The 26,906-nt window shown below is 43.5% G+C and overlaps 1 protein-coding gene across 2 annotated transcripts in view; it reads left to right on the forward strand.

Moving 5' to 3' along the window:
- Nucleotides 1–26,906, forward strand: part of DOCK11 (dedicator of cytokinesis 11) — a 333,222-nt gene that overhangs the window by 142,968 nt on the left and 163,348 nt on the right. For both annotated transcript variants that reach the window (XM_040323688.1, XM_040323689.1), the window contains 7 exons: nucleotides 1,320–1,498; nucleotides 4,395–4,511; nucleotides 6,151–6,226; nucleotides 15,869–15,969; nucleotides 18,156–18,267; nucleotides 19,782–19,848; nucleotides 24,998–25,045. In XM_040323688.1, the coding sequence (XP_040179622.1) occupies nucleotides 1,320–1,498; nucleotides 4,395–4,511; nucleotides 6,151–6,226; nucleotides 15,869–15,969; nucleotides 18,156–18,267; nucleotides 19,782–19,848; nucleotides 24,998–25,045 (700 nt within the window). The remainder of the gene's footprint in view (nucleotides 1–1,319; nucleotides 1,499–4,394; nucleotides 4,512–6,150; nucleotides 6,227–15,868; nucleotides 15,970–18,155; nucleotides 18,268–19,781; nucleotides 19,849–24,997; nucleotides 25,046–26,906) is intronic.

A 26,906-nucleotide genomic window follows, 5' to 3' on the forward strand; every position in this document is an offset into this window, starting at 1 on the left:
GAGGCCCCGTACACACGTCCGAGAAACTCGACGGGCAAAACACATCGTTTTGCTCGTCGAGTTCCTTGTGAAGCCGCCGAGGATCTTCCCATTGAACAACGAGGAAATAGAGAACATGTTCTCTATTTGACCCGACGAGATCCTCGTCGGCTTCCTCGGCCAAAAGTGTACACACGACCGGGTTTCTCGGCAGAATACGGCTCTGATCGAGTTTCTGGCTGAATTCTGCCGAGAAACTCGGTCGTGTGTACGGGGCCTCAGTCTACTCTTCCCCCACTTCCTTCCATTGATCTATTCTTCACAGCAGTGGGTAATGACTGCAGGTCTATGTTGGATTCTTGATTTGTACAGTTTCTACAAAATATGATAAAAAGCTGGCATTCTCTTTCTTGAGTCATAGACATTTACCTTAACGATTCATTGTTGCTGCTCATGAGTACACATTTGTATGGGGGTTAGATTCATATCATTTAGATGAAAAGAAAGTTCATCAAATTATTGGTTAGCTGCTGTTTTCTTATCGGTGTTGGAATGACATTTGGAATCTGGTGGGGGCATAATTTCAATTATTTTCCTAGACAGATATCATCTAATAGAAAAAAACAACAACATGTTTTACTAGACTATATGTGCTGTGGCTACTGTATATTGCAGCCAATTACAATTTTGTTAGAGCAATGAAAGATGGAGTATTTGCCACTATGGGCACTTCATTTTGCACATTGCTCTAATGCCGCATACACACGCTCGGAATCTCCGACAACAAATGTTCGATGGGAGATTTTGGTCGGAAATTCCGACCTTGTGTAGGCCCCATCAGACATTTCCGACAACAAAAATTTGAGAGCTGGTTCGTCTCTCACCAAACTTCTTCTAACACGACTGGTATTGAACTTCCCTTTAACCGGTGTTAATGTAAACTCTCATCTCTGGCATAATCAGCGAATCATTTAGAACTCTGTACAGATATTAAAGTACAAAATAGCAAAATAGATGAAAAATTTATTTACAACAGCTTTTTTTTGTTGCCGCCTGCCAACTGCAGTAAACTATAGCAAGGAATTAAAACTTATATTTCAGTGATTTGGCATCGGTAAGCTAAATTTTGATTGGTTGCTGTGGGATACTGCATATCATTCTTGCTGTTTTCATGACTTTTCTGCATTAAATTTTCAATTTTGTAAATTTTAGTTTGCTAGGTCACTTTTCTAACTGCAAAGCCCTTTAGATTTCTTTCTGCGTTACTGATTTGTTTCTGTTGTCAGGGTCCTAACACTGAATAATGAACATCAGATTTTTCTTCTGTTCTTTGTGTGTAGATATGAATCTTGAATGCAGTTTAACAGATGATTACTGCAAGCATCACTTCTTGGTTGGGCTTCTGCTGAGAGAAATGGTCCAGGCCCTACAAGACAACTGTGACATCAGATATGCTGCAATCTCTACAGTTAAACATCTGCTGATCAAGCATGCCTTTGATAACAGGTATCAGCACAAGGTAATGATTTAACTGACAGGGGTGCAAATTTCACTATACCTTTCTATTTTAAAATATGACACCACCCGACAGACAATTTGTTAGTGCAATGTGGGACAGGAATGCTGCCAAGGTGTTTAATATATCCATGTTAGCATGTGGAAATTGCATGCTGATGGAATTGTTACTCTTATGCCCTGTACACACGATCGGTTCGTCTGATGAAAACGGACCGATGGACCATTTTCATAGGACGAACCGATCGTGTGTGGGCCCCATCAGTTTTTTTCCCATCGGTGAAAAAATATAGAACCTGTTTTAAAACTTTCGTATGGTTAAAAAAACGATAGAAAAAAAACGATCGTCTGTGGGGAAATCCATCGGTCAAAAATCCATGCATGCTCAGAATCAAGTCGACGCATGCTCCGAAGCATTGAACTTCATTTTTCTCAGCACGTCGTAGTGTTTTACGTCACCACGTTGATTTTTAACCGATGGTGTGTAGGCAAGACTGATGAAAGTCAGCTTCATCTGATTTCTGATGAAAAAATCCATTGGTTCGTTTTCATCAGATGAACCGATCGTGTGTACAGGGCATAAGTTAGGTGGTTTCAGTGCCCCCTCATGGCCTCACCAGGCCCCACATATAGAATAATTATGTCCTTTCACCTGCCAGTGACACCTGTCCTGCCAATGAATACAGAAACATTTTGAGGGGAACAGCACTGAATACAGATTTCCTCCATCAGCTTTTAAGCACACAACAATTCTCCTGCTTCCACCCATAGGCTAGAAGGGGAGCCACTGTAACACTCCAAGCCCTTTGACACCGCAGTTACAGGCCATGTCCCTAGGACCGTTCCCGTTCCACAGTGGGTCCTAAGATAGGGACCCACCTGCCAGGTAGGGTGCATCCAGTGCCAGACCACCCTAATTACAGAACATTCTTCATCTGCCACCGACGCTTCCATTGCCGAGCTGGCTGCTCATCTTTCCCATTCGTTTACACACTTCACCACCTGAAAGGTAAACTTGGAAGTTTACATTTTATTCCCCAGATGATATTCACTATCTCTCTTCCCAAGAATCAGAACAGACCATTTCTCACCAACAGTAACTTCTGTATTTGTACTTTTTCATCCAATACAAACAAGTTTTAATTCGATGCAACATCCAATTACAGAACACTTTCCCATCTTCCCCTTCTCAAGTGCTGTGCTGCTCACACCATCAGTCCGCCAACCCATGCCAATATCCCGCTGTAGAATTTCTCCACTGATACACTAACAATCACATCTTTATCAGTGTATGGTCCTTAGTGCTCACTTTCCATGACTGTCTGACCATGAGGCTTGATCTACTCCTGCGTTTATCATTTCCCAAAAGAAAGGAAGTGACACATGCAAGGGGGAGGCCCAGCAACTGTCTAAACCTATTTTTGCCAAAGGGGAGACAATAGAAACAAATTTACCTCAGTGCATACGTGCATGGTCTCCAGCATACTAAGGCATCCATGTCAATGCACTGTATCACACATAGTGGTTAGGAAGAAATATAGAATCCTATGCTAAATATCCCTTTAAACAACCACCTGTGCCTTAGGTTGTTCCCAATGTCTATTTTGTTTGTCATTAGTATACATTATGCATCTATGGAGGTCTGCATTACATTAAGGCGGTTGCTTTTCCCTGCATTAGCGAGAAACGAATTTGCATTTACTTTTAATCATTTTTATTCAGAGATGCAAAAATAGAAACAGAAGGATATAACACTATAGCATTAAAAGAACATTTGAGAAAGGTTAAACTATTTTTGACCAATGACCTAAAGAAAGCAATAGCCCTGGGAAAATATTCCCTGACCCATTAAGGGGCGTAATTAAACTGGGCTAAAACTCTCTCTATTATAAATATATACAGAGAGAATAATATAAGCCCTGGCTGAATTCAGTCATAGCAAGGGTATCCCAGTATGGGGACCCTCAAAGAAAACAGGTAATAAAGAAGAGAAAAAAAGAGGGGGATAGAAAGAAGAAAAGAGTATCCGGAGAAAGGACAAATAAATATAACCCTCAGGGGAAAAACATTGAAATGGTCATGTCCTCTACAGAGTCACATGTACATATGCGGGCCCAGGGGTTCTAGATGGATTCAAAATGCTTAGTAGAATCGTTAAGATGGATTTGCATTTAAAGGATACTCCAATCAAAAAGTGAAAAGGAGTTCTTGGTATGCATACAGAGGGAACATCATATTTACTTAAAATGGAACTAGAAGCTTGGGTTGCTAGGAGTTTCTTGGAAGAACAAACATGCAAATCTCTTTTTACAAAAGATAAAAAAAAAATCTGCCATGTAGTTTTTGCTTGTCTGTATACACATGTGCCGTGCAGTACAAATCTAGGCTGATTCTTGGAATACCAAGGATAGAGCTAGGTGTGGGAGATGATACATGTGCACACAGGGGTTACATCCTCAATGTCCGAAGGAAGAGTGTCACAGGACTCCGAAGAAGTGGCAAGGAAGATAATGGTGGTTGGCTGGGGTGTGTCATAGTGCGCAAGTATGCTGTGCCACAAGCCAGCAAGAATTGAGTTCCCCTTTAAGTTTTTCCAACCAGACATTGCTTTTCAACACCCATCTCTTTCTTTTTTTTTCTGCAGTCTTGTGATGCTTAAACATTCTGACCAGGCTCTCTATATAATGAAAAGAGATGAGTCACATTGTATAGTAGGAGCATGAGACACATCCTGTAACACAGAAGTGTAATCACATTAGACAATTGTGTATTGAAAAAAATGCATGTTATACAGGAATAAATAAAATTCCAGTAAAATGTATATCGGAGATTTCCCATAAATGCCTAAAATAATAGTAAAAAAAAAAATTAAGGAAAATTGTTCATGTCTTGTCTTTCAGAACCAGCAAGCAAAAATTGGCCAGCTTTACTTACCCTTGGTGGGGATGTTGTTGGAGAATGTCTCAAGGTTCACTGGGAGGGACTTATTGTATCATTGCACACCTATGTCAGCATCTGTAAGTTTTTCCTAGGTGAAAGTTGTCAATTTTAAATCAGTAGACGAGATAAAAAGATGTCCTTATGGCCACTGTGCATTTTATGATGCCTATTCACTACCAATGCATTACCTGAAGACCATCTCCTTAATGTGGAATTCTGCATTTCCACAACATCCCAGCTCCACTCAGGAGTGTTCTTCTGTGCACCCCCTTAAGTGCAGGGAAATGCTGAGTGATAAAATTGATAATTTGACCAGAGACCTAGGAGTTGCACTCTTGCATACAATTTTGAATACTGGTGTAGTGATTATCTGCATCACCCCAGCAGTCACAGCTCATTATGTTGGCATTGCATAGAAAGGGGTAATGTCACCAGAGTGAAGCATGGACAAGAATAAAGAAAACAAAAACAAAATGACAATCTGCAAACAGATAATTTAAAGGAAACTGTTGTGTTGCTAACGTTCTACTCATTGTCTAAACCTCTCTAATATAATACTGTTAACCACTTAAGACCCGGACCTTTAGGCAGGTAAAGGACCTGGCCAGTTTTTGCGATTCGGCACTGCGTCGTTTTAACTGACAATTGCGCGGTCGTGCTAAGTGGCTCCCAAACAAAATTGGCGTCCTTTTTTTCCCACAAATAGAGCTTTCTTTTGGTGGTATTTGATCACCTCTGCGGTTTTTATTTTTTGCGCTATAAACAAAAATAGAGCGACAATTTTTAAAAAAATGCAATATTTTTTACTTTTTGCTGTAATAAATATCCTCCAAAAATATATAAAAAAATAAATGTTTTCCTCAGTTTAGGCCGATACGTATTCTTCTACCTATTTTTGGTAAAAAAAATTGCAATAAGCGTTTATCGATTGGTTAGCGCAAAATTTATAGCGTTTACAAAAAAGGGGATAGTTTTATTGCATTTTTATTAAAAACATTTTTTTTACTACTAATGGTGGCAATCAGCGATTTTTTTCGTGACTGCAACATTATGGCGGACACATCGGACAATGTTGACACATTTTTGGGACCATTGTCATTTTCACAGCAAAAAATGCATTAAAAATGCATTGTTTACTGTGAAAATGACAATTGCATTTTGGGAGTTAACCACTAGGGGGCGCTGAAAGGGTTTTGTGTGACCTCATCTGTGTTTCTAACTGTAAGGGGGCAGGGCTGGACGTGTGACGTCATTGATCGTGTTTCCCTATATCAGGGAACACACAATCAATGACAGCGCCACAGTGAAGAATGGGGAAGCTGTGTTTACACACAGCTCTCCTCGTTCTTCAGCTCCAGGGACCGATTGCGGGACTCCAGCGGCGATCGGGTCTGCGGGTCCCGCGACCCACGGCTGGGCACTTAAAGAGGACGTACAGGTACGTGCTTGTGCCCCGCCGTGCCATTCTGCCGATGTATATCTGCAGGAGGCGGTCCTTAAGTGGTTAAAGACTGGTTTGCATTTTTTGTAGGAAGCTTAGATAGCTGTATAAAGTGCATCTCTTTTAGGGCAGTAACAATGACATTTAGTTTAATGAATGCTTTCAATAATTTTATAGTTCTTAAGAATGTCATACATTGTATAATAGATAGAAAAAAACTTAACATTCTTCTGCATTACTGAATGATCATTAACGCAAAAACAATTCTTCTCCAGGCTTCCAGAGACACATTTATATACAACTTCTCTTCTCCATCCAATAGATCGAGCTTGATCATGGACAGAGACACAGGTTAGTGTTGCTCTGTTATTTATGGGTTAAAATAAATGTAATGGAGCTGCGGTGGCTCAACGCGATTGGCACTGCGCTGACAAGCCATTCACCTCTGCAGCTAGGGGTTCGGATCCCGGTCTCAGCTACATGTGAATTGAGTTTGGTGTTCTCAGCCCGGCTCCCGGTAGGTGTGCTATGCGAGGTAAGCCTGCGCTTAGTACGCCCACCCCCCTCCCACAAAAACCACCACACTTACACGCACTCGAAATTGGGTTAACATGCACGCACTTTGACCACGCTGTCTCTAAAAAGAGAGGCGAAGGACTAACGGGGCTGGTTGAGCGGGCTAGATCCTCTCACTCCCTTATAGGGAGTCCCTCTGCCCCGTTGGGCTTCAAAGCGGTGCAGGTAGGGCGGGCTGTGTGGGAGGACCCCCTCACACACCCACCATTGCCACCCGGGGCATGGAGAAAGGTGTCAGATTGCCTCTGGGGGAGGCCTGCCTACTCCCAACTCCTGCAGTCCGGCTCCTCTCTCGAGTACACGCACAAAATACACTTTAAAAGAAAAAATAAATAAATAAATGTAACAATGTCTAGAACGTGTAGAAACCTCTGGTTGGTTGATCCAAAAGTTATGGTTGATAGGTAGGATTATTTTTAGCCTCCCCATAATGCTGGGGTGTGCTGACTTTATGGCTAGTTTTTCTTGCTTAGATGAATTCTGGTTTATGTATTTTCATTTTGCCTCTTCGCATCCTGAGGCTGAACGGTTCTGTGCTTCTTTCTGTACTTTCTAGACAGAGGTAGCCACACAAAAATTGTATTAAAAATAATAATCAACTTATGAAAGGACACATGGTAAAAACAGAAGGCACCCATTAGGCACATTGAATATTGCAAGTTATACAGCATACCACTTCCTGCCATCTTCTCAATACAGCCAATCAGTATAATTAGGGTTATTTAAGGTTGATTAATTAACTGCATTAAGGCTTAGTAAGTGAATTTTAACCTTAGTTTAGTGAATGAAGTAAAGCTCTGCTGAGTTCCATCATCCAATCATGTGCAAGGAAAACTGTTTTTTTTTCTTTGCGTGTGATTGGGTATTTATTGCAAAGTGAATTTTAACCACTTTCACTAAGCAAAGAGGAAATTTCTCTTGCAAACTGAAAATGAGTTAAAGCGGAGTTCCAACCACAATTAGCATTTTTCATCATGCGTTTTTATAATATAAATCCGGTCACTTACTATTTTACAATCCGCCGCCGATCCGCATAGATATTCAAAAAAGGTAATTTATAAAACTATGTCTACACCGTTGTCATTTTGCTTGTGGGCATTGTGAAGCCTACAAGCACTTACTTCCTGGAAGTCTTGGATGGGGAGTGATAATTGGACAGCGCACTGCATCCTGGGAAATGATGACACACATTTCCCAGGAGCATTAGAGGGAGATGATGTCAGAATCCTAGGTGCTTTCAAAGGAAGATTTTGTGGGACCGCATAGCAACAGGCATTTCCAGATGAGTAAAAAAAAACATTTTTTTTATTTTTTACTTTTTTAGGTCTAATGAGCACAATAATGAAAAAAAAAATTTGGGATGGAAACTCCACTTTAACAACCTATCTTCCTTTAGTAACTCAACCCCTTTATTCTTTCTTTTAGGAGGGGTGGATTGTCTGACTAGGAAATAACCTTTCCTGAGTGCTAATCAACATTTACTTAGCTTACTAATCTGTAAACAATGTCTTCTTTCACAATTGAACGTCACACTTTTTACAACCAGCAAAAAACGACTGATTGCCCTGTTATTTGAATGTTAATGATTTACATGAAAGCGTATTGGCATTTGGACTGGCCATAAAGGAACTTTCCTTGTCTGTTGCCTTGCAGTCCAGGGAGACGTGTAAGCATGCAGCAGAAGTTTTTCCATTGAGTCACACTTATTAGATAAAACTGAATTGGTAATTTATTATTATTATTCATAGGCATAGGACTAATTAATATTTAGAAGTAAAAGGCTGTAGCTGAAGTGGCATAAATAGACAAATATATACTTATACCATTTTTAAGGATGGTTCTTTTTTGATCCCTCAGCAAAGGAGTTCATACTTTAAAGTATAACTAAAGGCAACGGCCCGGATTCACATACATCGACGCATATTTATGCTGCCTTAGCGTATCTTTTTTACGCTACGCCGACGCAGCGCAGAGAGACAAGCACTGGATTCACAAAGCCAGTGCCACCAAATCTGCGCTGGGTTTCTTTGGCGTAAGTCGTCGTTATTGGAAGTGGGCTTGAGCCATGCTAATGAGGCGTGACCCCTTGCAAATGATGGGCCGAGCGCCAGATAGATACGAATAACGAACGGCGCATGCGCCGTCCCGTGAACGCATCCCAGTGCGCATGCTCAGAATCACGTCGGAACGAATGCCTAAGATACGACGGATCACTGCCTACGGCGTGAACGTAACCTACGCCCAGCCATATTCACGTCCAACGTAAACGACGTAAAATACGACGGCTTGAGTTCCCTGGTCCATACCTTTGCATGGGTTGCGCCTCATATATGGGAAATAACTTTACGCCAGACGTACGACTTACGCAAACCGCGTATATTATGCGCCGGGCGCAAGTACGTTCGTGAATCGGCGTATCGCCCTCATTTGCATATGTACATAGAAAATCCATGGGAGCGGCAAATGCGCCCAGCATAAATATGCGCCTACGATATGCCGGCGTAGGCAAGTTACGTCGGTCGGATGAAGCCTATTTTCAGGCGTATCTAGTTTTGTGGGCACGGCGCACAGATACGACGGCGAATATTTGCACTTACGCGGCGTATCTCGAGATACGTCGGCGCAAGTGCTTTGTGAATCCGGGCCAACATTTTTTGTATAGTTTTGTCCAGAGTGGAGATGGATTAGAACACATATTAAGTTTTTTATTTGAGTCTGTGTCCTCATTAGAGAGAGTCACTGTCTCTATTTGTCCTGTTTATTATCATTGAAAGTAAAAAAAGTTTTAGTTTATAGTTCTACTAAGTTCTTTTTGGTCTTCACCCTGAATGCTCATATATCAGGCCTGTTTACCCCGAGAGTGTAAAGTGCATGTAAGCTAAAACCTAAACTTTCATTTTGGATAGACTGGGGAAGTATTAAAAACGTTGTCTATTTTTATTTAACTGTGTGTCTTATCTGGGAAGATTCATACTTATCCTGGAGACCATTGTCTTTGTTAGAATTTTTTTACAGAAATCCAAAATATAGAGTTATCACAGGAACAAGAGGAGGAGAGGGGAAATCTTGCAAAGGGGACACCTGTTTTGGTGACAGTTGTCTAAGAGTAGATTTCTCTTTGCTGTTGAGGGATTTCATTACTCCATGTTGTGTCGTAGGGGTCAAGCCCTGTACACACGGCCCGGATTCTCGTCAGGGAAAAAACATTGTTTTTCTTGACGAGATTCATGACAAGATTCTCTTGCCGGCCGAGTGTACACACACATTCCATTCAAAAGAACCGCCGTTCTTTTGAATGGCACGAACGTGGTGACGTCATCGACTACGACCAGCATGCGCTTGTTACATTCAATGTCGTCGCCGCCATCTTGCTTCATCCTACCTATGTCTTGGAAACTACCGCGCATGCGTCAAAGTCATTTCGAGCGGGGGGCGTGGCCAGGACAGGCATGTGAGAGGACGCATCTCTCATAGCTCCCGGCGCTGATCCGGTATCGATCCTCCCCCGGCCACGATTCCGGTTCACCACCACCATATGCTGAACGCCCGTGCTCCCAGGATCATAGCGGTACCACCACCGGCGCTCTGCACCAGGGGGATGACCCGCAAAGGACAATCGGAGGCAGCGGGGATGGAAATCCAAGATGGCGCCGCCGCGCTGGCTGGGAAAGGGACGCCTCGTGGAGCGGACAAAACGGGGCCCAAACACAGCAAGACTGCTAAGACCCAGGGTAAGGACCCCCCCAGGGACATGCTTTATTATGCCCAGAAGATGACTGGGACGGGGGGGCCGGAACAACCGTCCCGCTCGGGTGATGCGCCCCACACTAGGCCCGCAGCACAGGAGGACAGTGTCCCACTTTACTGGGGGGAGGAGGAGGACAGAGATCAAGCAGGCCTCAGGCCTGAGGATGAGCAGGCCGCAGACGCACAGGCTGCGAATGCTGCGCAACCCACTCTGGCTGATATACTCAAAGCAGTAAATAAGTGTACAGCTTCTGTGGACACACTGAAAGAACATTTTGGACTGCTGAGGCAGGATATGCAGAAAATCCGCGAACGTACTACTGCCGTGGAAAGCAGAGTCAGTGAGGTGGAGGACCAGATGCAGCCCATGACCCAAGACACCAGAGCTGCTTTGCAGATGGCTAGAGACGCATATGACAGGGTGGAAGATATGGAGAACCGTCTCAGACGAAACAACGTTCGTATAGTGGGTCTGCCGGAGAGGGTGGAAGGCAAGGACCCCACCATGTTTGTGGAGAACTGGCTGATTGAACTTTTTGGCAAAAATGCACTGTCGCCATTTTTTGCAGTGGAAAGGGCCCACCGAGTACCCTCTCGCCCACCGCAACAGGGGGGCCCCCCTAGATCCATCCTGGCGAAACTACTTCACTACCGGGACAGGGAGGCGGTGCTGCGCCAGGCTCGGGAGCGAGCGAATATACAACATAACGGTGTCCGGGTGTCCTTCTACCCGGACTTCTCACAAGAAGTACAGAGGCGCAGGGCCAAATTCTTTGATGTAAAACGGCGGCTGCGAGCTCTGCAACTCCCATATGCCATGCTTTACCCTGCGAAGCTCCGGGTGGTGGTGCGGGGTCAAGCCCAGTTCTTTGAATCTGCCAAGGAGGCCATGTCATGGCTGGATCGGAACGAGCAATCTTTGCAACGCCGAGTGCAGGAGGAAGGGGAGTGAGACATGAGCAAGTTTGTCCCAGGCTATATCTTTTGTTTTGCCTCCAGGCACCTAGTATGCACATGTTGGAAGAGCTATTATACTTCAACGGTTGGCCTCAACGGTTGGCCCTTTTTCGGTTTAGGGGGGATCTCCTACTTTTTACCGAATTGAATCTTTTTATTTTTCCCTTTGGCCGGGGGACTCAATGATTGGCGACACAAAGCGAGAAGAGCTGACCTAAACGTAAAGTGTACTGTGCTGATGGTTGATGTGACTGGAGTAAGTCGACGATTAGTCGCACAAAGTGTTGAATCCGCCCTGTTGGCGGTCCAAGAAGTTTTAGGACCCGTTCGGTCCATAAGTTTTACTAACTTTAATCTTTTCAGCCACCATTCAAAGGAAGAGGTACAACACACCAGACTTGGGCCTTCAGCCCTTGTGCGAGAAACTGTGCAGGACAGAACAGGTATGGGGGGGTGCCCTGTCCCCCGAGAGAGGGGCCAGCCTACATATGTTTGCTCGCTAGTATACTGTTTTTTGATGATAGTGGAAGATACACATGGCTAAGGTGTCTATCGTATCCTGGAATGTGAGGGGTATGCACTCTCCACTGAAACGCACGATGTTATTTATGTGTTTGAGGAAATTTTTACCAGGGGTGATCTGTTTTCAGGAAACACACCTGACAGCGGAAACTGTGTGCTTTTTGAAATACAGGTGGGTGGGTAAGGCATATCACTCTACACACACCTCATTTTCTAGGGGGGTGAGTGTATTAGTGCACAATGCTCTGGATTTTCAGGAAATTGACAGTATGATAGACTCGGAAGGTCGCTATGTGTTTATTCATTGCAAAATGGGTAATTTGGTATGTGTCTTAGCATGTGTTTATATCCCACCGCCGTTCACGGCAGCGGTGCTCCGGCTCCTCCTCTCCTTTTTGGATGGTAGGCCGGATGTCCCGTTGCTCGTGATTGGCGACTTTAACTGTTGTCTAGACCAGGTGGCGGATAGACACCCGGGCCCCGGTCCCTCTGCCCTCGCTAGGAGTACTCCCCTGGCGCGGTTGTTGCAAGCGGTGGGCTGGGTGGATATCTGGAGACACCGTAATCCCGGGGTCAGGCAGTTCACGTGCTTTTCGAAGACGCATGGATGCCTATCAAGAATAGACCTAGGGGTGGGAAATTCGAGCATGCTTCCATTGATAGCGGACCTATCACACAGACCCCGCAGTGTGTCGGACCACTCTGCCCTGGTGGTGCAGCTTTGCGTGGCACCGCAGGGGAGCTTGGTTAAGGCACCATGGAAGCTGAATGCCTTTTGGCTGAAGCTGATAAGTTCCCATGTGGAAATAGAGGAGGACATACGAAGGTATTTTGCATTTTGCGGATTGCAAACTCACATCAACGCTCGCCTGCGATAGGGGCTATAAGATCGGGGTCAGGAAGGGTAGTCTCTCAGCCAGACCAGATTATGCAGGAACTGGCGGGTTTCTATGAGACCCTGTACAGTTCTGTCACGATGTACACCCAGGGGGATCTAGGGAGGTATTTGGCCCAAATGGTCTTCCCGGAGCTGTCCGATAGCCAACGTACCATGTTAGAAAAACCAATCACTGTCGAGGAGCTACAGGTGGCAGTCAGTGCTTTCCCTAACTGTAAAGCCCCGGGAGAGGACGGGTTGCCCATGGAGGTGTACAAACAATATCCCGAGGTGTTATTGCCACAGCTTCTAAAAGTCTTTAACAGCGCCAGGGAGGGGGGGACTTTGCCCCCTTCAATGTCCAAAGCAAATATAGTACTGTTACTCAAGCCAGGTAAGGATCCCGTGGACCCGGGGGCTTATCGCCCCATCTCCCTATTACAGAGTGACATTAAGATATTGGCCAAGGTGCTCGCCATTCGACTGAATGGGGTGGTGACTTCCTTGGTTCATGGGGATCAGGCTGGGTTCATGCCCAATAAGTCCACGGCGGTTAATCTGAGGAGGCTGTTCCTTAACATGCAAGCACGGGCGGATAATATGGGTAGTAGGGCACTGCTGTCCCTAGATGCTACAAAGGCCTTTGATAGCATAGATTGGAACTATCTCTGGACCGTGTTGCACAAATTTGGATTTGGCCCTGTTTATATCTCCTGGGTGCGGCTGCTGTACAGTCAGCCGCAGGCGGCGATACGGACATTTGGCTCTTTGTCGGGGAGCTTTGCACTGAGGAGGGGGACGCGACAGGGATGTCCCCTGTCCCCCCTGCTCTTTGCCTTGGCTATCGAGCCGTTGGCCATTGGCATCAGAGCTAACCCCCGCATCACTGGATTCTGCTATGGTGACATGCAGGAAAAAGTGATGCTATATGCTGATGACACTCTCCTTCTGTTGGGCGACACGGATCCCTCCCTCAGGGAAGCTATGGTGGCAATTACAGAGTTTGGACAGTTCTCTGGTTTGCTTATAAACTGGGCAAAATCATCACTACTTTTACTAGATGGCGACGATACGCAGATAATCAACCCCGTATGCCCCATACCCGTTACTTCGTCCTTTAAGTACCTGGGAGTACAGATCACGGCTAAACCACGGGATTTCATACATCTAAATATCTCTCCCTTACTTCTGAAATTTAGAGACAAAGTTAAGACTTGGAAGGCCCTATTCTTGTCGGTTGCCGGCAGGGTGAATCTTATTAAGATGATACTCATGCCGCAACTGTTGTACTTTCTACACAACACCCCTATGGTTATACCCCTGAAGGTTTTTCATACCGTAAATAGTATTTTCCGAGATCTCATATGGAAAGATAGGATGCCTAGGATTAAACTGGAACACCTGCAGAGACCTAAAGATGGCGGGGGATTGGCGCTGCCAAACCCCTGGCTGTACTATTTGGCGGCTCAGATGCAGCAACTGGTTGGCATGTTTCGGCCGGCGGTGAGATCCTCGGCTCAGAAGCTTATGGAGCACACCGTGGGCGGAAGGCCGATCCCTGAGGCATTGGAGGCGCAAGCCTTTGCTAAACCGCACAAGAAGCTCCCCACTTTTAGCTTAATTCAGAAGGTATGGAATAAGGTCAAATACGTGCAAAATGCGGAGGGTTACACGAAATACAGCCCTATATGGCAGAACGACACATACACTGAATTGGCCAAGTTACAGTCCGGGGCCAGGTGGAAACAGTATGGGATCACGCACCTCACACACATATTCAGTAACGGGGTGCTCCGCTCGTTCTCCGCACTGCAGGGGGCGTTTGGCTTGCCCCAGACTATGCACTTCTCCTATCTGCAGTTGAGGCACGCAGTGGCGGCACAGGGTCGCTCCTCTGAGTGGTGCCTGTCGCCGACCCCTGCTTTTGATCTTCTGGGGGATGCTGGGACGTCAAAAGGCTTTATTTCCCAGTGCTACGCCATTCTGCTACAGTACGTGATGAAGCAGCATCCCCTGAGGATACGGGAAAGGTGGGAGGCGGATGCGGGCGAACTGGATGGGGAACAATGGGAGGAAATCTTTCAGGCAGTGGGTAAATGCTCGCTGAATGTTTCACAGAGGCTCACACAACTGTATATTTTGCTGCGCACTTATTATACCCCACACAGGCTCCATAAGATGAATCCTCAGCTTGATCCAACCTGTACCAGGTGCAAAAGAGACCATGGTGATCTGATCCATATGCTGTGGAGATGCCCAAAGCTCCACACGTATTGGGCGGGAGTTGTGAGTACAGTAAATTCGACTTTTGGCGTGGCTCTTCCACAGGACCCGAGGGCTTGTCTCTTGGGGGCTCTGGAGGAGTACGAATGGGAGGAAGCGGACAGAGAGGCGATACACAGGGTTCTGTTCCAAGCAAGGAAACTCATTATGGTTCACTGGAGGGCTGAGGCCCCTCCGACTCTGGCTGAATGGATTAATAATATTGGGCTGGTGCTGAGGATGGAGAAAGTGGTGTATCAACACAGGGGTAGTACCCACAAATTTGAGAAATTGTGGGCAAAGTGGTTGGATGTACCAGGTCTAGCCCCGGTAGACCTTGTGATGGATAGACTTCTGGGCATCAATGTGGGGTGAGATGGGGACGGTGATACTTTGCGGGATGGTGTTGTTTGAAACGGTTTGGGGGGAGGGGCTATACCTCCTACCTATAAATACTCACTGAGTACGGGATGTCCTAACCTATGTTGTTATCTTGTCCCCGCAATGTTAAGGGGACCTTGTATAATTTGTACCTCTGCAAACTAAATAAAATTTTGTTGGATCAAAAAAAAAAAAAGTCATTTCGAGCATGTGCGGGTTACCATGGAGAAGTAAGTATACACACACTCGAGTTTCACGGCAGGAAAACACTGCCGAGTATCTCACGACGATAAAATAGAGAGCAGGTTCTCTATTTTTCTCGTTGAGATTCTGGGCAGTTTTCTTGACGAGAAACCTCAAAGCCTCTTACACACGCTCGGTTTACTCTGCAAGAAAGATCTGCCTGCAGTTTTCTTGCTGTTTCTTGCCGAGAAAACCGTGCGTGTGCGAGGCTTCAGTCTTTAGAACAGGACACAAACTGCAAAAAAAAGTGACTGGGATATTAACCATTTCTATATCTATCCAAAGCTAAAAGAAAGCTGTAGCTTTAAATGTAGTTTTAATACAAGCCTGTTTACAATTGTGTGAAAACAGAATATGGGAGCAAACACACATGCACTGACTTTAAAAATAACTTTTTACAACTAATTTCTGTTCTTTTATCTCACAAGGGTTCAGTTCTTTTTCCAATGGCTGCATAATGAAAAGAGAGGACTCCCGGGGATCAATTTATGCTGATGGAATGAATGAACAAAGCATGAATAATGAAAATGTAAGAAGGCAGTGGAACCTTTTTCACACAGTTTACTTTTCATTGTGACCATGTTTTTGTAATTAGTTGGCAAGAAAATGTACTTAGATATTGACTGAAGGGACGCTATCGGTGTCTGATAAGTGTTATTTCAGAGTATCCTGTATACAGACCTGATCACCATAGAATTTGCATATATTTGTCAGGAACCACGAATCAGACAAAGACAGAAAATGCAATTAAAATCACACATTTTAATATAATGGTAAAAAATGTTACAAATAGAAAACGTAGTCAAAACATAGCCAGGGTACGGTAGCCAAAACGGATAGTCAGAACAAGCCAGTAAATCAGGAAGCCAGAGATCAATGCAGTCAGAGGCAGCAGACAGGATCTGGAACCAGAAGGGACATCAGCCAGGCACCTCTTCAACAGGAACACAGCAGAGAGTCTCTTGATATGTTGACCAAGGTGAAGGCACAGGAGAAATGGACCAGGCAGTTTAAATAGCCAGAAGGGGCTGGCTGTAGGCTGGATTGATGAGCACCAGGTGAGCCACAGTGGAATGATGAGTACTGGCAATTAACCAACAGCTGAGCAACCTGAGAGCTGAGAAGGGAGGGCTGATAGCCCAACCCTGACAATATTTTAAGGTACAAGCTTAAAAGGGCATTTAAGTGTTCCTGAAAGCTTGCATCTTAAAAGGGGTGATTTACTAAAACTAGAAAGTACAAAATCTGGTGCAGCTCTGCATAAAAACCAATCAGCTTCCAGTTTTTTTTTCATAGTTTAACCACTTAAGACCCGGACCTTTAGGCAGCTAAAGGACCCGGACAGTTTTTGCGATTCGGCACTACGTCGCTTTAACTGACAATTGCGCGAACATGCGACGTGGCTCTCAAACAAAATTGGCGTCCTTTTTTTCCCACAAATAGAGCTTTCTTTTGGTGGTATTTGATCACCTCTGCGGTTTTTATTTTTTGCGCTATAAACAAAAATAGAGCGACAATTTTGAAAAAAAATTAAATATTTTTTACTTTTTGCTATAATAAATACCCCCAAAAATATATATAAACATTTTTTTTATAGCGTTTACAAAATAGGGGATAGTTTTATTGCATTTTTATTATTATTTTTTTTACTACTAATAGCGGCGATCAGCGATTTTTTTCGTGACTGCGACATTATGGCGGGCACTTCGGACAATTTTGACACATTTTTGGGACCATTGTCATTTTCACAGCAAAAAATGCATTTAAAATGCATTGTTTACTGTGAAAATGACAATTGCAGTTTGGGAGTTAACCACAAGGGGGCGCTGAAGGGGTTATGTATGACCTCATCTGTGTTTCTAACTGTAGGGGGGTGTGGCTGTAGATGTGACGTCATTGATTGTGGTTCCCTATATAAGGGAACACACGATCGATGACGGCGCCACAGTGAAGAACGGGGAAGCTGTGTTTACACACAGCTCTCCCCGTTCTTCAGCTCCGGGGACCGATCGTGGGACTTCAGCGGCGATCGGGTCCCGCGGTCACAGAACTTTCGGACGGGTCGCGGGAGCGCGCCGCGACCCACGGCTGGGCACTTAAAGAGGACGTACCTGTACGTGCTTGTGCCCAGCCATGCCATTCTGCCGACGTATATGTGCAGGAGGCGGTCCTTAAGTGGTTAATTACACAAGCTGAAGTTAGAAGCTGATTAGCTACCATGCACAGCTGCACCAGATTTTGCACTCTCCAGTTTTAGTAAATCAGCCCCAAAATTTATTCATCTAGCTACATGAAAGGTATTATGTACATTTTTATTTTCTTACTGCTATTTATGGCTAACAGGATACAGCACTTTACTTTCATACAATTTAGTCCTTATTGTAGTTATGAGGCCATTATTTGGTCTGCTTTTGATATAGTTAAGTACTGTATACTAATACTGTACTACAGTAGGTGACCTTGGAATACCTCAGTCAAGGAAAAAGTAGCCTGTTAGAATTACATAAAAAAAAAAAAAAAATTGTGTCTGTCAAAGTAAAGAAAGACAATTCTACAGTTGTTTCTTTGTCTACTTCTAGTCACCCTTCCTGTGCTACATTTTGATAAATTGTTTTGAAAACTGTTTTAGAAATCCAAACTAACCATCGTTGGAAAACACATATAGAAACAATAACATGTAGCCAAGGTTATCTTATTGTTTAATGATCTCTTTAGATGCGGAGAAGCTCCACTAAAAGCATGGTGTCCCATTATAACAGACTGGACGCATATGAAATAAAAAGCCTTCTCATCTGCAATCTGTATGTCATCAGAGTCATTTCAGAAGGTTAGTCTGACATCAATTTTTTTCTACATTTGATCCAAATTTGTCTCTCTAAGGAAATAAAAGGTATTTTCTACAAAGTCTTTTTGGTTGGTAGCATACTTTATTTTTCAAGCATGTTTAAATCCCTACCCTAACAGTGACCATTTCATATTTGTTCACTTTTGCTTAGTTAAATATAATATTGAAAGAGTTTTTAAAATTGAACCTGTGCCCGGATTATGCATACCAAATTATTTTTATATTGGGAACAAGCATTAAAAGCTCTTCATAAATGGCAATCATTCACCTTTGTAGCTATAGGCATTGTGGAGAAAGAAATAGTCAAAGTTCACTACAGAGGCACAAAAGTCAGCTATTGCAGTTTCAATACATTTTTATTGAGTAGACTTTAGAAAGTAATATAAATACGAGAGTATGATGTTTTTCCAGTCCTGTGCCCAGACTATGCATGCCAAAGTATTTTTATATTGGGAACAAGCTATAAAAGCTCTTCATAACTGGCCATCATTCACCTTTGTATGATGTTTTCCAGTCTTACTAAGGCATGTATTTGAGCAGACCATACAGCAAACCATTATCATTAACCATTTTCTGCCCACACTATAGCCGAAAGACTGTGTTACAGCATGGGCTTCCTTTGCCGGGAGGCCGTACTTATTTTGGACTCTTTGGGCTTGTTGCCCTTTAACCCTTATTTTACACAGTTATTTGATGGTGTTTGAATTTATTTTGCTAGTCAGAGTTGGCTGTTTTGGCAAGTGTTAGCTGTAAAACACTCAGGCCTCGTACACACGGCCGAGGAACTCGACGTGCCAAACACATCGAGTTCCTCGGCCAGTTCAGCCCTGAAGCCGCCGAGGAGCTCGGCGGGCCGAGAGCTCCCATAGAACAACGAGGAAATAGAGAACATGTTCTCTATTTCCTCGTCGAGCTCCTCGTCGGCTTCCTCGGGCGAAATTGTACACACGGCCGGGTTTCTCGGCAGAATTCAGCCAGAAACTCGGTCGGAAGCTGAATTCTGCTGAGGAAACTGGTCGTGTGTACGGGGCCTCACTACCTTAAATCATTGATACAGCCATAGTTTATGTTTCCATTTTGGGTTGGGTCATGCTGTTTAAATAACCTACCATCTTCTTTTGGAAGGGGGTGCATTCTCCCTGTAGCAAGAGGGTTGTGACCCCACAAGGAGGAAGGCTGTACATCGATATATTCCAAACTTACCTCTGCAGTCCCCAGGGGTGGCTGATTCAGCCTGCCAGCAAAGAAAATGGACTCCATATTGCCTACTCATCATAAATCATCTTTTTTTACCTCGTTCTTATAGATGTTCTTTGAATTATGTTTAGCTTTACATTTCCCCTTATTGTTCTGTTATATATTCACTCTGCTCATGCTTTGTGTTAATCTTTTGGTTTATATATTTTTTTTGCTCCAGCAACAAAAGAGCCAGAATGCCATCTGTTGCATTGTAAAGCATTCAACCATAACAGTTAAATTATTTGTTTTGTTTTTAGATTCGTTGGTTGGCTACTGGAATAAAATGTCCCCCCAGGAGCTCTTAAACTTTCTTATGCTTTTGGAGTAAGTACAACAAGTAAAGATGCTGGCTTTTTAAAAGCTGACCCAAACTCTGTTCTAAACCTAACTTATTTTGAACCATTTCTAAAAATTATAATGTAAACTGCTGAAAAACAGCTTTTCAATACTTATCTGTCAGCATCCCCAAGCTCCCTCTGCTTACACCTAACCAAATACAACTGCAGGGGCGAGTCAAGTGTCCCTTTGCCAGGTAGTGGGATCTGTATTTAGTGAGAGTGGCCATGCTTGCATGTATTTACATATGACCTGTCGCTGCTCCTGCGGTTTGGTGTCAGCAGCCAGATGAGGTGCTGACAGATGCATATTACACACCTTTTCTTAGCTTAGGTCCCTGGTGCCCAACCTGTGGCCGATGGCTGCATGTGGCTCTTTAATATATGATGTGTGGCCCCAAGATCTCAGCAGCCAGTAGTGGGAACATTGATTAGGGTAATAGCATTGACCTCTACTAGTCACATATAACATGTTCCCAGTTTTGTATAGTTTTCTGCAGCATATTCCCATCCAAAAATGTATCATGTCCACACTCTCTGAAGGTCTGCAGTTTCTGACAGTTCTCTCATGCATTACATATATTGAACATTATTTGCGACCTTTTGGTGATGTCATGGGCTGCAATTGAGGACCCCTTTAGACCATAAGTTGGCAACCACTGGCTTAGGTTATAGTATAGCAGGTTTGGGGGACAATGCTCTAAAATAGGCCAGGTTAAAGCGGTTCTAAACCGCATATATAATTTTTTATTTTTTTTTACCTGCAAGGCAAAATGCATAATCAGCTAGTATGCACCGCATAATAGCTGATTATGAAATACTTACCTCAAAACGAGGTGAACAACACTTACCTGGTTCACGCCGAGCGAGATGTCATCTTGCTCCGGCGTGTCTTCTGGGTATCGCCGCTCCAGCGCTGTGATTGGCTGGAGCGGCGATGACGTCACTCCCGCGCGTGCGCGCGGGAGAGTTAAAATCGCCAAGGTCCGGCGGATGCCGGATCTTTCGCCGTGGATTCCCCCCTGCGCATGCGCCGCCCGCATTGCGAGGGGAATATCTCCTAAACCGTACAGGTTTAGGAGATATTCTTTATACCTACAGGTAAGCCTTGTTATAGGCTTACCTGTAGGTAAAAGTCAAAAATAAAGGTTTACAACCGCTTTAAGAATAGGGTTAAATGTTTGTATGCAAGTTAAAATTGAGTGGTGTAAGAACAGTAATTGTAGTAAATACAACCATGCCAAAGCTGTTTGGAAAAGGTGCAAGCCCCACCACCACTAAAGACACACTATAGTTATTTTACTAATCCATTTACAAATGAGCTAATTAGTTCCATAGAAAAGGAAAACCTATGTTCTCTCGGGCTCTTTTTCTCTCTCATTTTAAATGATAAAAAAAATGTATCCCTTAAAGCGGGACTTAACTGTATTTGAGCACCACAAACTGAAAATGCCTTTTAATTTATTGTTAATATCCAAAGCAAACTGAGGCCTCGTACACACGACCGAGGAACTCGGCGGGCGAAACACATCGTTTTCCTTGTTGAGTTCTTGTTAGGCTTGTCGAGGAACTCGATGAGACAATTTTCTCCATTCCCGTAGAGGAAAAAGAGAACATGCTCTTTTTTTGGCTCGACGAGTTCCTCAACAGTTTCCTCGATGAAAAATGTACACACGACCGGTTTCCTCGGCAAAAAAACTCTCCCACCAAGTTTCTTGATGGATTCTGCCGAGGAAACTGGTCGTGTGTACGAGGCCTCACTCATTCATCCATGTTTCATTTTATTGAGGAATTACTTTGAAAAACACCACCCTAGCATTGCTAGACATGGCCATCTTGAGGAAGGGCAGAGGATTCATGTAGTATTTACTTTCTGGAATCCATCTGCTCTTCCGGTTTCTCCCCAACAACAGTAATTGCAGATTTTGACAACAGAACACAGCCACTGTATACACTACAGTAGACAATATAATGAGTGGGAATTGTTGGACTGCCCGCTAATAACCAACAAGATGACCTCCTTCAAGGAAGCAACAACTTTTTTACTGCTTAGCCATTGTATCAAAACAGCCAACTCGTCGTCTACTGTAGTGTATTTGCTGGCTGTGTTTTTTTTTTGTCGTTTTTCAGAAGACATAAAACAACGTTTTCCCCACACACGGTCATTTGAAATTACTTTTTTAAAAATGTCGTTTTTTTTTCATCACAAAAAACAACCATGTGTACGCGGCATAAGAGTTACTCAGGTCGAGGAATGCCCCAAACATAGCTCTCTTTTTACACACTTAGGAAACTTGTCCTGCTACCTGAGTGCCCTGTGTACTTGTTGAATGCTGCATGATATAAGTTAAGCAGAGAGGGTGGCAAAATCAAGGAATTCAAGAGCAGAATAATTAAATTAAAAAAGTATCAGAAATTAAGTTAGCCTGTCAAAACTGAAATTCAAGAACTGCTATTACTAATTGTAAGCTTTCTGAGCTCACTAGGACAAGAACCACTAGTTTCAAGAGTTGCCATATCTCTGAATTTAAAAATGTTTAATATTAAAATGGTCTAGGAAGAGTCAGAGATCTTTATCCACATCACTGTTTAAGATCAGTGATTTGAATTATTGAAGCTAGAGGGGTAAGTCTGACCACCATCATTTGTAGAATAGCATGCCTGAAATGGCAGCTTTCATGTTTTTCCCTGGAAAGGACTGCATTAGTAGCACCCTCCTAGCAAAGGATGCTAGGTATAGCTAGTTTTTGACATTTGCATTGCCATTCCATGTGCTTCTTGCTGTGAGGGCCAGTTAAAGATTGGGGGCAGGGGCCATTTGTTTGTTACTGGTGTAATATTGGTGAGGGGACACACTGGACACCTTTGCTGTCGTTGTGCTATGTGCTGGGTGTCCGGTGTGCCCCTGTGCCTCTAAGGAGGACTGGGCTACCTCCAGCCCATCTGCCCTCTATATATTCATTAGAATGCATGTGCTCCCACTGTTGGAGACTCTCAAAATTTCACAAGAGTTAGGACTGCAGGTAATACAGGGTGCCGTGAAGGGGCTCTGCAGCTTATGCATGCATTTGCAAATGTGTGCTAACTAAACCCCTGTTTTTAACGCATACTGTTAGACAGGTTAATTCGGTTGGTAAGCAGACTGATTGGTGAGTTGAGCTGGGAATTTTCTCTAGTTTTGTCTTGCACATCAGTTTTTGGCTCCTTCAGAAAAAATACTACAGGTACTGTAGCTGCTGACTTTTAATATTAGGACACTAATGTCCATAAATACAGTGGTGTTCTCGCAGCGCAAACTTTTCAATTGGTTCTCGGTGCTGCTGCTGAAATTTTGGCTAAGAGAAACCGGCAGCTCCCTACTGCGCATGCATGACACGCGCTGCGCTTTGTAAATGTCCCAGGGTGGGGGAAGGAGGAGGGAGGCAGAACTTCCGAATGAGTTTGCCGCAGCAAGCTTAGCCAGGAGTGGGAGCGGGGACCTGTCAAAACCAGGTACCCACTCCCCCGAAAGGTGCCAAATGTTTACTATGTGGAATACCACATATTTATGATTATGCTGTTATTTATACCCTGTCGTGTTTTTTTATCATGGGATTTTTGGTTATTGGGTACAAGAGCAATTTGGCCATGCAAACTGGGCCTATTTTAGTTTTTTGGAGGTAAGGGGGGGGGTGGTAGAATCCTCCTGGCATATGATGCTAGGTAAATCTAGTTTTTGCTCCTTCTGTGATCGAGGAAGCAGTGATCATTTGTCCTCATCTGTTCAGGGTTTCTCCAGCTGGGTGATTGCTTTCCCCTGCCTCTAGAAGAAGCTTCCAAAGCTTAGAGAAGGGGGATTCAAAAAACCAACCTGTATATTTATCATGCTCCAGCCAATCCCTGGAGAGGAGTGTCCAGAAGGGGGCTGAAAAGGTGAAAAATATTTGGAAGCACTGAAGAGCTTGGTTCTCACTTCCCAGGAGGGTTCCAGAGCCATCCGGCAGCCCATGTACTGTGCAGCTGTTCTAGAGGCCTCAGCTGTGTCAGGGATGAGGGCCTGGGTGGTTTTGCATAGAAGCTGATTGCAGGGCCTCACCAAGGGATCTGGTCTGGAGAAGGGCTGTCTTACTCACTGGACCATGACCGGAGGAAACTGGAAGGTAGCAGCTGTCCAGGGGACTTGTGAGTAAAGACCCTAAATTGACTCCTGTGACTGTGCAGTTTTTTGGAAATTGCACTGGCTACCAGTAGTTGTGCACTTGATTAAATAAAACCCACTTTAAAAAAAAAAACACCTGCAAGACAAAGGCATAATGAGCTAGTACGCATAGCATACTAGCTCATTATGTAATTCTCACCTGAGATGGCGTGACCTCCTTTAGAACCGCATGAACGCCATTTGTAAAGTGCGCCTGAGCCATTGTCTACGGCGCATTGCGCCTCTATTGTAAATATCTCCTAAAGGGTGTAGGTTTAGGACATATTTCTAGCACCTACAGGCAAGTCTTAATCTATTCTTACCTGTAGGTAAAAGTGGTTGTACAGGGTGTACAACCACTTTAAGGTAATCAGATACCAAAGAAACTTGCCTCATGGTCCCCAGCTTTGAGGTCTGAGGCTGTTCAGAAAGTTACCTTGGTCATGGTCTTCAGCTGTGGGGTCTAGACTGTCCAACATTTACGTTTATTTAAGGAGAAGATTGTCCTCCAACTGCTATGTGCTAATTGTTTTGGAGTATCCCATGCCCTAACCCTTCTCCTGTTTAAAGTTTTGCAAGCAATACATTTAAAAAAGACATCACCTAGACTGAGTTATTGTATCTAAAGTGAATGGACTGGTGCTTACTGGGACGGGCAGCCTCTGTACTATTAGAGAAGAACCAGTTAATACCAGCAGGCCCTGCAGGGGAAGCACTACACCTTAAAGAACCTTTCCAAACCTTTCCGAGCTCACTAGGACAAGAACATGAAAAGGATGGTGATAGCCCAGTGGTCCAGTATATTGTACTGTCTGCCACCCAACTGTATAACATTTAAATGGTAATAGCGGCATCCATGTTCATCTTGTGACCAGATACCCTCATGTGATTTTACTGTTTATTATGTTAGAAAACTTCAGTCAATTTTAATAATGTTTCTTTCTTCTCTGTTCAACTGCAGGGCCTGCTTATTCCACTTCCGCTATGTAGGGAAGAGAAGCATTGCCAGGTACAGTGTTGATTTGTTTTAAGGCAAACCAAATTTGTGCTTACCTAGTGACTCTAATATTGTAGCTTAAATACGTTTTAAAACCAAAGGATGTATAATTGCAGACAAAAGTCTGCACAATAAGAGTGTGTGTAATCAAAGCAAAACATTTACAATATGTGTTTAAAGTCCTAATGCAGGTTGGAAGAAAAAAAAAATCCATGCAGTGTAGGGTGGGGGGTTAACGTGAGGGTGGGGGGTTAAAGTGAGTCTATGGGAGAGGAGAAGGCTGCCAGGAGCACCTAATGCCGTGTACACACGATCAGATTTGCGCTCAAGCTTTGCTTGCATACACACGGTCACACAAAAGTTCTCTGAACTTTCGTCCGTCAAGAATGCGGTGATGTACAACACTACGACGAGCTGAGAAAATTAAGTTCAATGCTTCTGAGCATTCGTCGAATTGTTCCGAGCATGAGTCGGAATTTTGTGTGTCGGAATTTTAGAGAACCAGCTCCCAACCTTTGCTGGCGGAAATTCCGCCAGCAAAAGTCCGATGGTCGGAATTTCCGCTCAAAAGCTCACATCATACTTTTGCTGGCGGAATTATCAATCGTGTGTACGGGGCATTATAGAGGGGGCTTCACAGGGCTGGTTGCACTACTGGGTAAAACCCTGCTGGGGCGAGAAATAGGTTAGGTATTATTGCTTAGAACTTTACCCCTAGGCAAAAGTGGGCATTTAACCCTTGCCTTTGGGAGAGGCCCACTTCATAGGTATTATTTTTTTGTGACTAGAGTCTGGATTTTTCCCTTTATTTTGAATTTTCTGAGTCCTACTGGACGCTTAAATCCTAGCATATCTGAAGGGGTTGAGGTGGTCTATAACAGAGGCTGCTGGGAGCGATCAAAAAGCAAATGTCTTACTACACACTTGAGTGGTGGACAGTTTTATCTAGTGGTGAAAGCATTATTACTATTTTCACAATTCTTTTTTTACATAAACATTTTTGTATATTTGTCTTTTTTTTATACTGTAAGTGAAGGAAAATAGATAGTATATGCCTTAATTTCAGGGTGCAGAATTGACCTAGTATGTTTATAAGAGTACTACATAGGGCTTGTTTGCTGCCTTAAAGCCTCATACACACAATGAGAATATCAGACGAATTATCAAATTTTTTTTTGCATGTTAGTCTCATATCGGAAACTGAAAGTTATGAAAATTCTCATACAACAGCATACAACTTCAGGAGTGATGTCATGTATTGTAATGTAATGTGGGCTTTAGATTTTAAGCATGCATGGTGTTCGGATTTTTTTTGGACATACTGATACTGTACTTATTAAACAAAACTGTTCTAGTATTGAACGAGAAAAATGTTCACGTTTGCCCCCTTGGATAATTTCACAGAAACTGTTGTGATCGATTATTGTATTATTATCGTACGATTGATTTGAAATCAGTATTTTTGGTGTGTAGTAGGCATAAGGCTGTTCAGACCCTGCCTGTCCTAATTTCTTTTAATATGGAGTGGAAGGATATGTGGCAAGGGATTGGTCCAGATATGGAGCTTTATTATATAGGGACATTTTTGGAAAAGCTTAGGATAAAATGACAGTAATTGGGGAATGTTGATTAAAATTATGATTTTGGAACAAAGCATTTCAAACTTGTTTACAAATTAAATAAAGACAACACTAAAAAAATGAAATAGTCAAAAAAATTAAGAAATAATAATTAGATAAATAGAAATAAACAAAGGAAACTCTGCAGGAAAATAAGGGGAATAAGGAGTTAATCAGTGTTGATTTAAACTAAAAGTTATTAAAGGCTTAAATAGAAAAAACATAAAATAAAATAAAAAAATGTAATTATCAGG

The sequence above is a fragment of the Rana temporaria genome, chromosome 9 (genome assembly GCF_905171775.1).
Source record: "Rana temporaria chromosome 9, aRanTem1.1, whole genome shotgun sequence".
Lineage (NCBI taxonomy): Eukaryota > Metazoa > Chordata > Amphibia > Anura > Ranidae > Rana > Rana temporaria.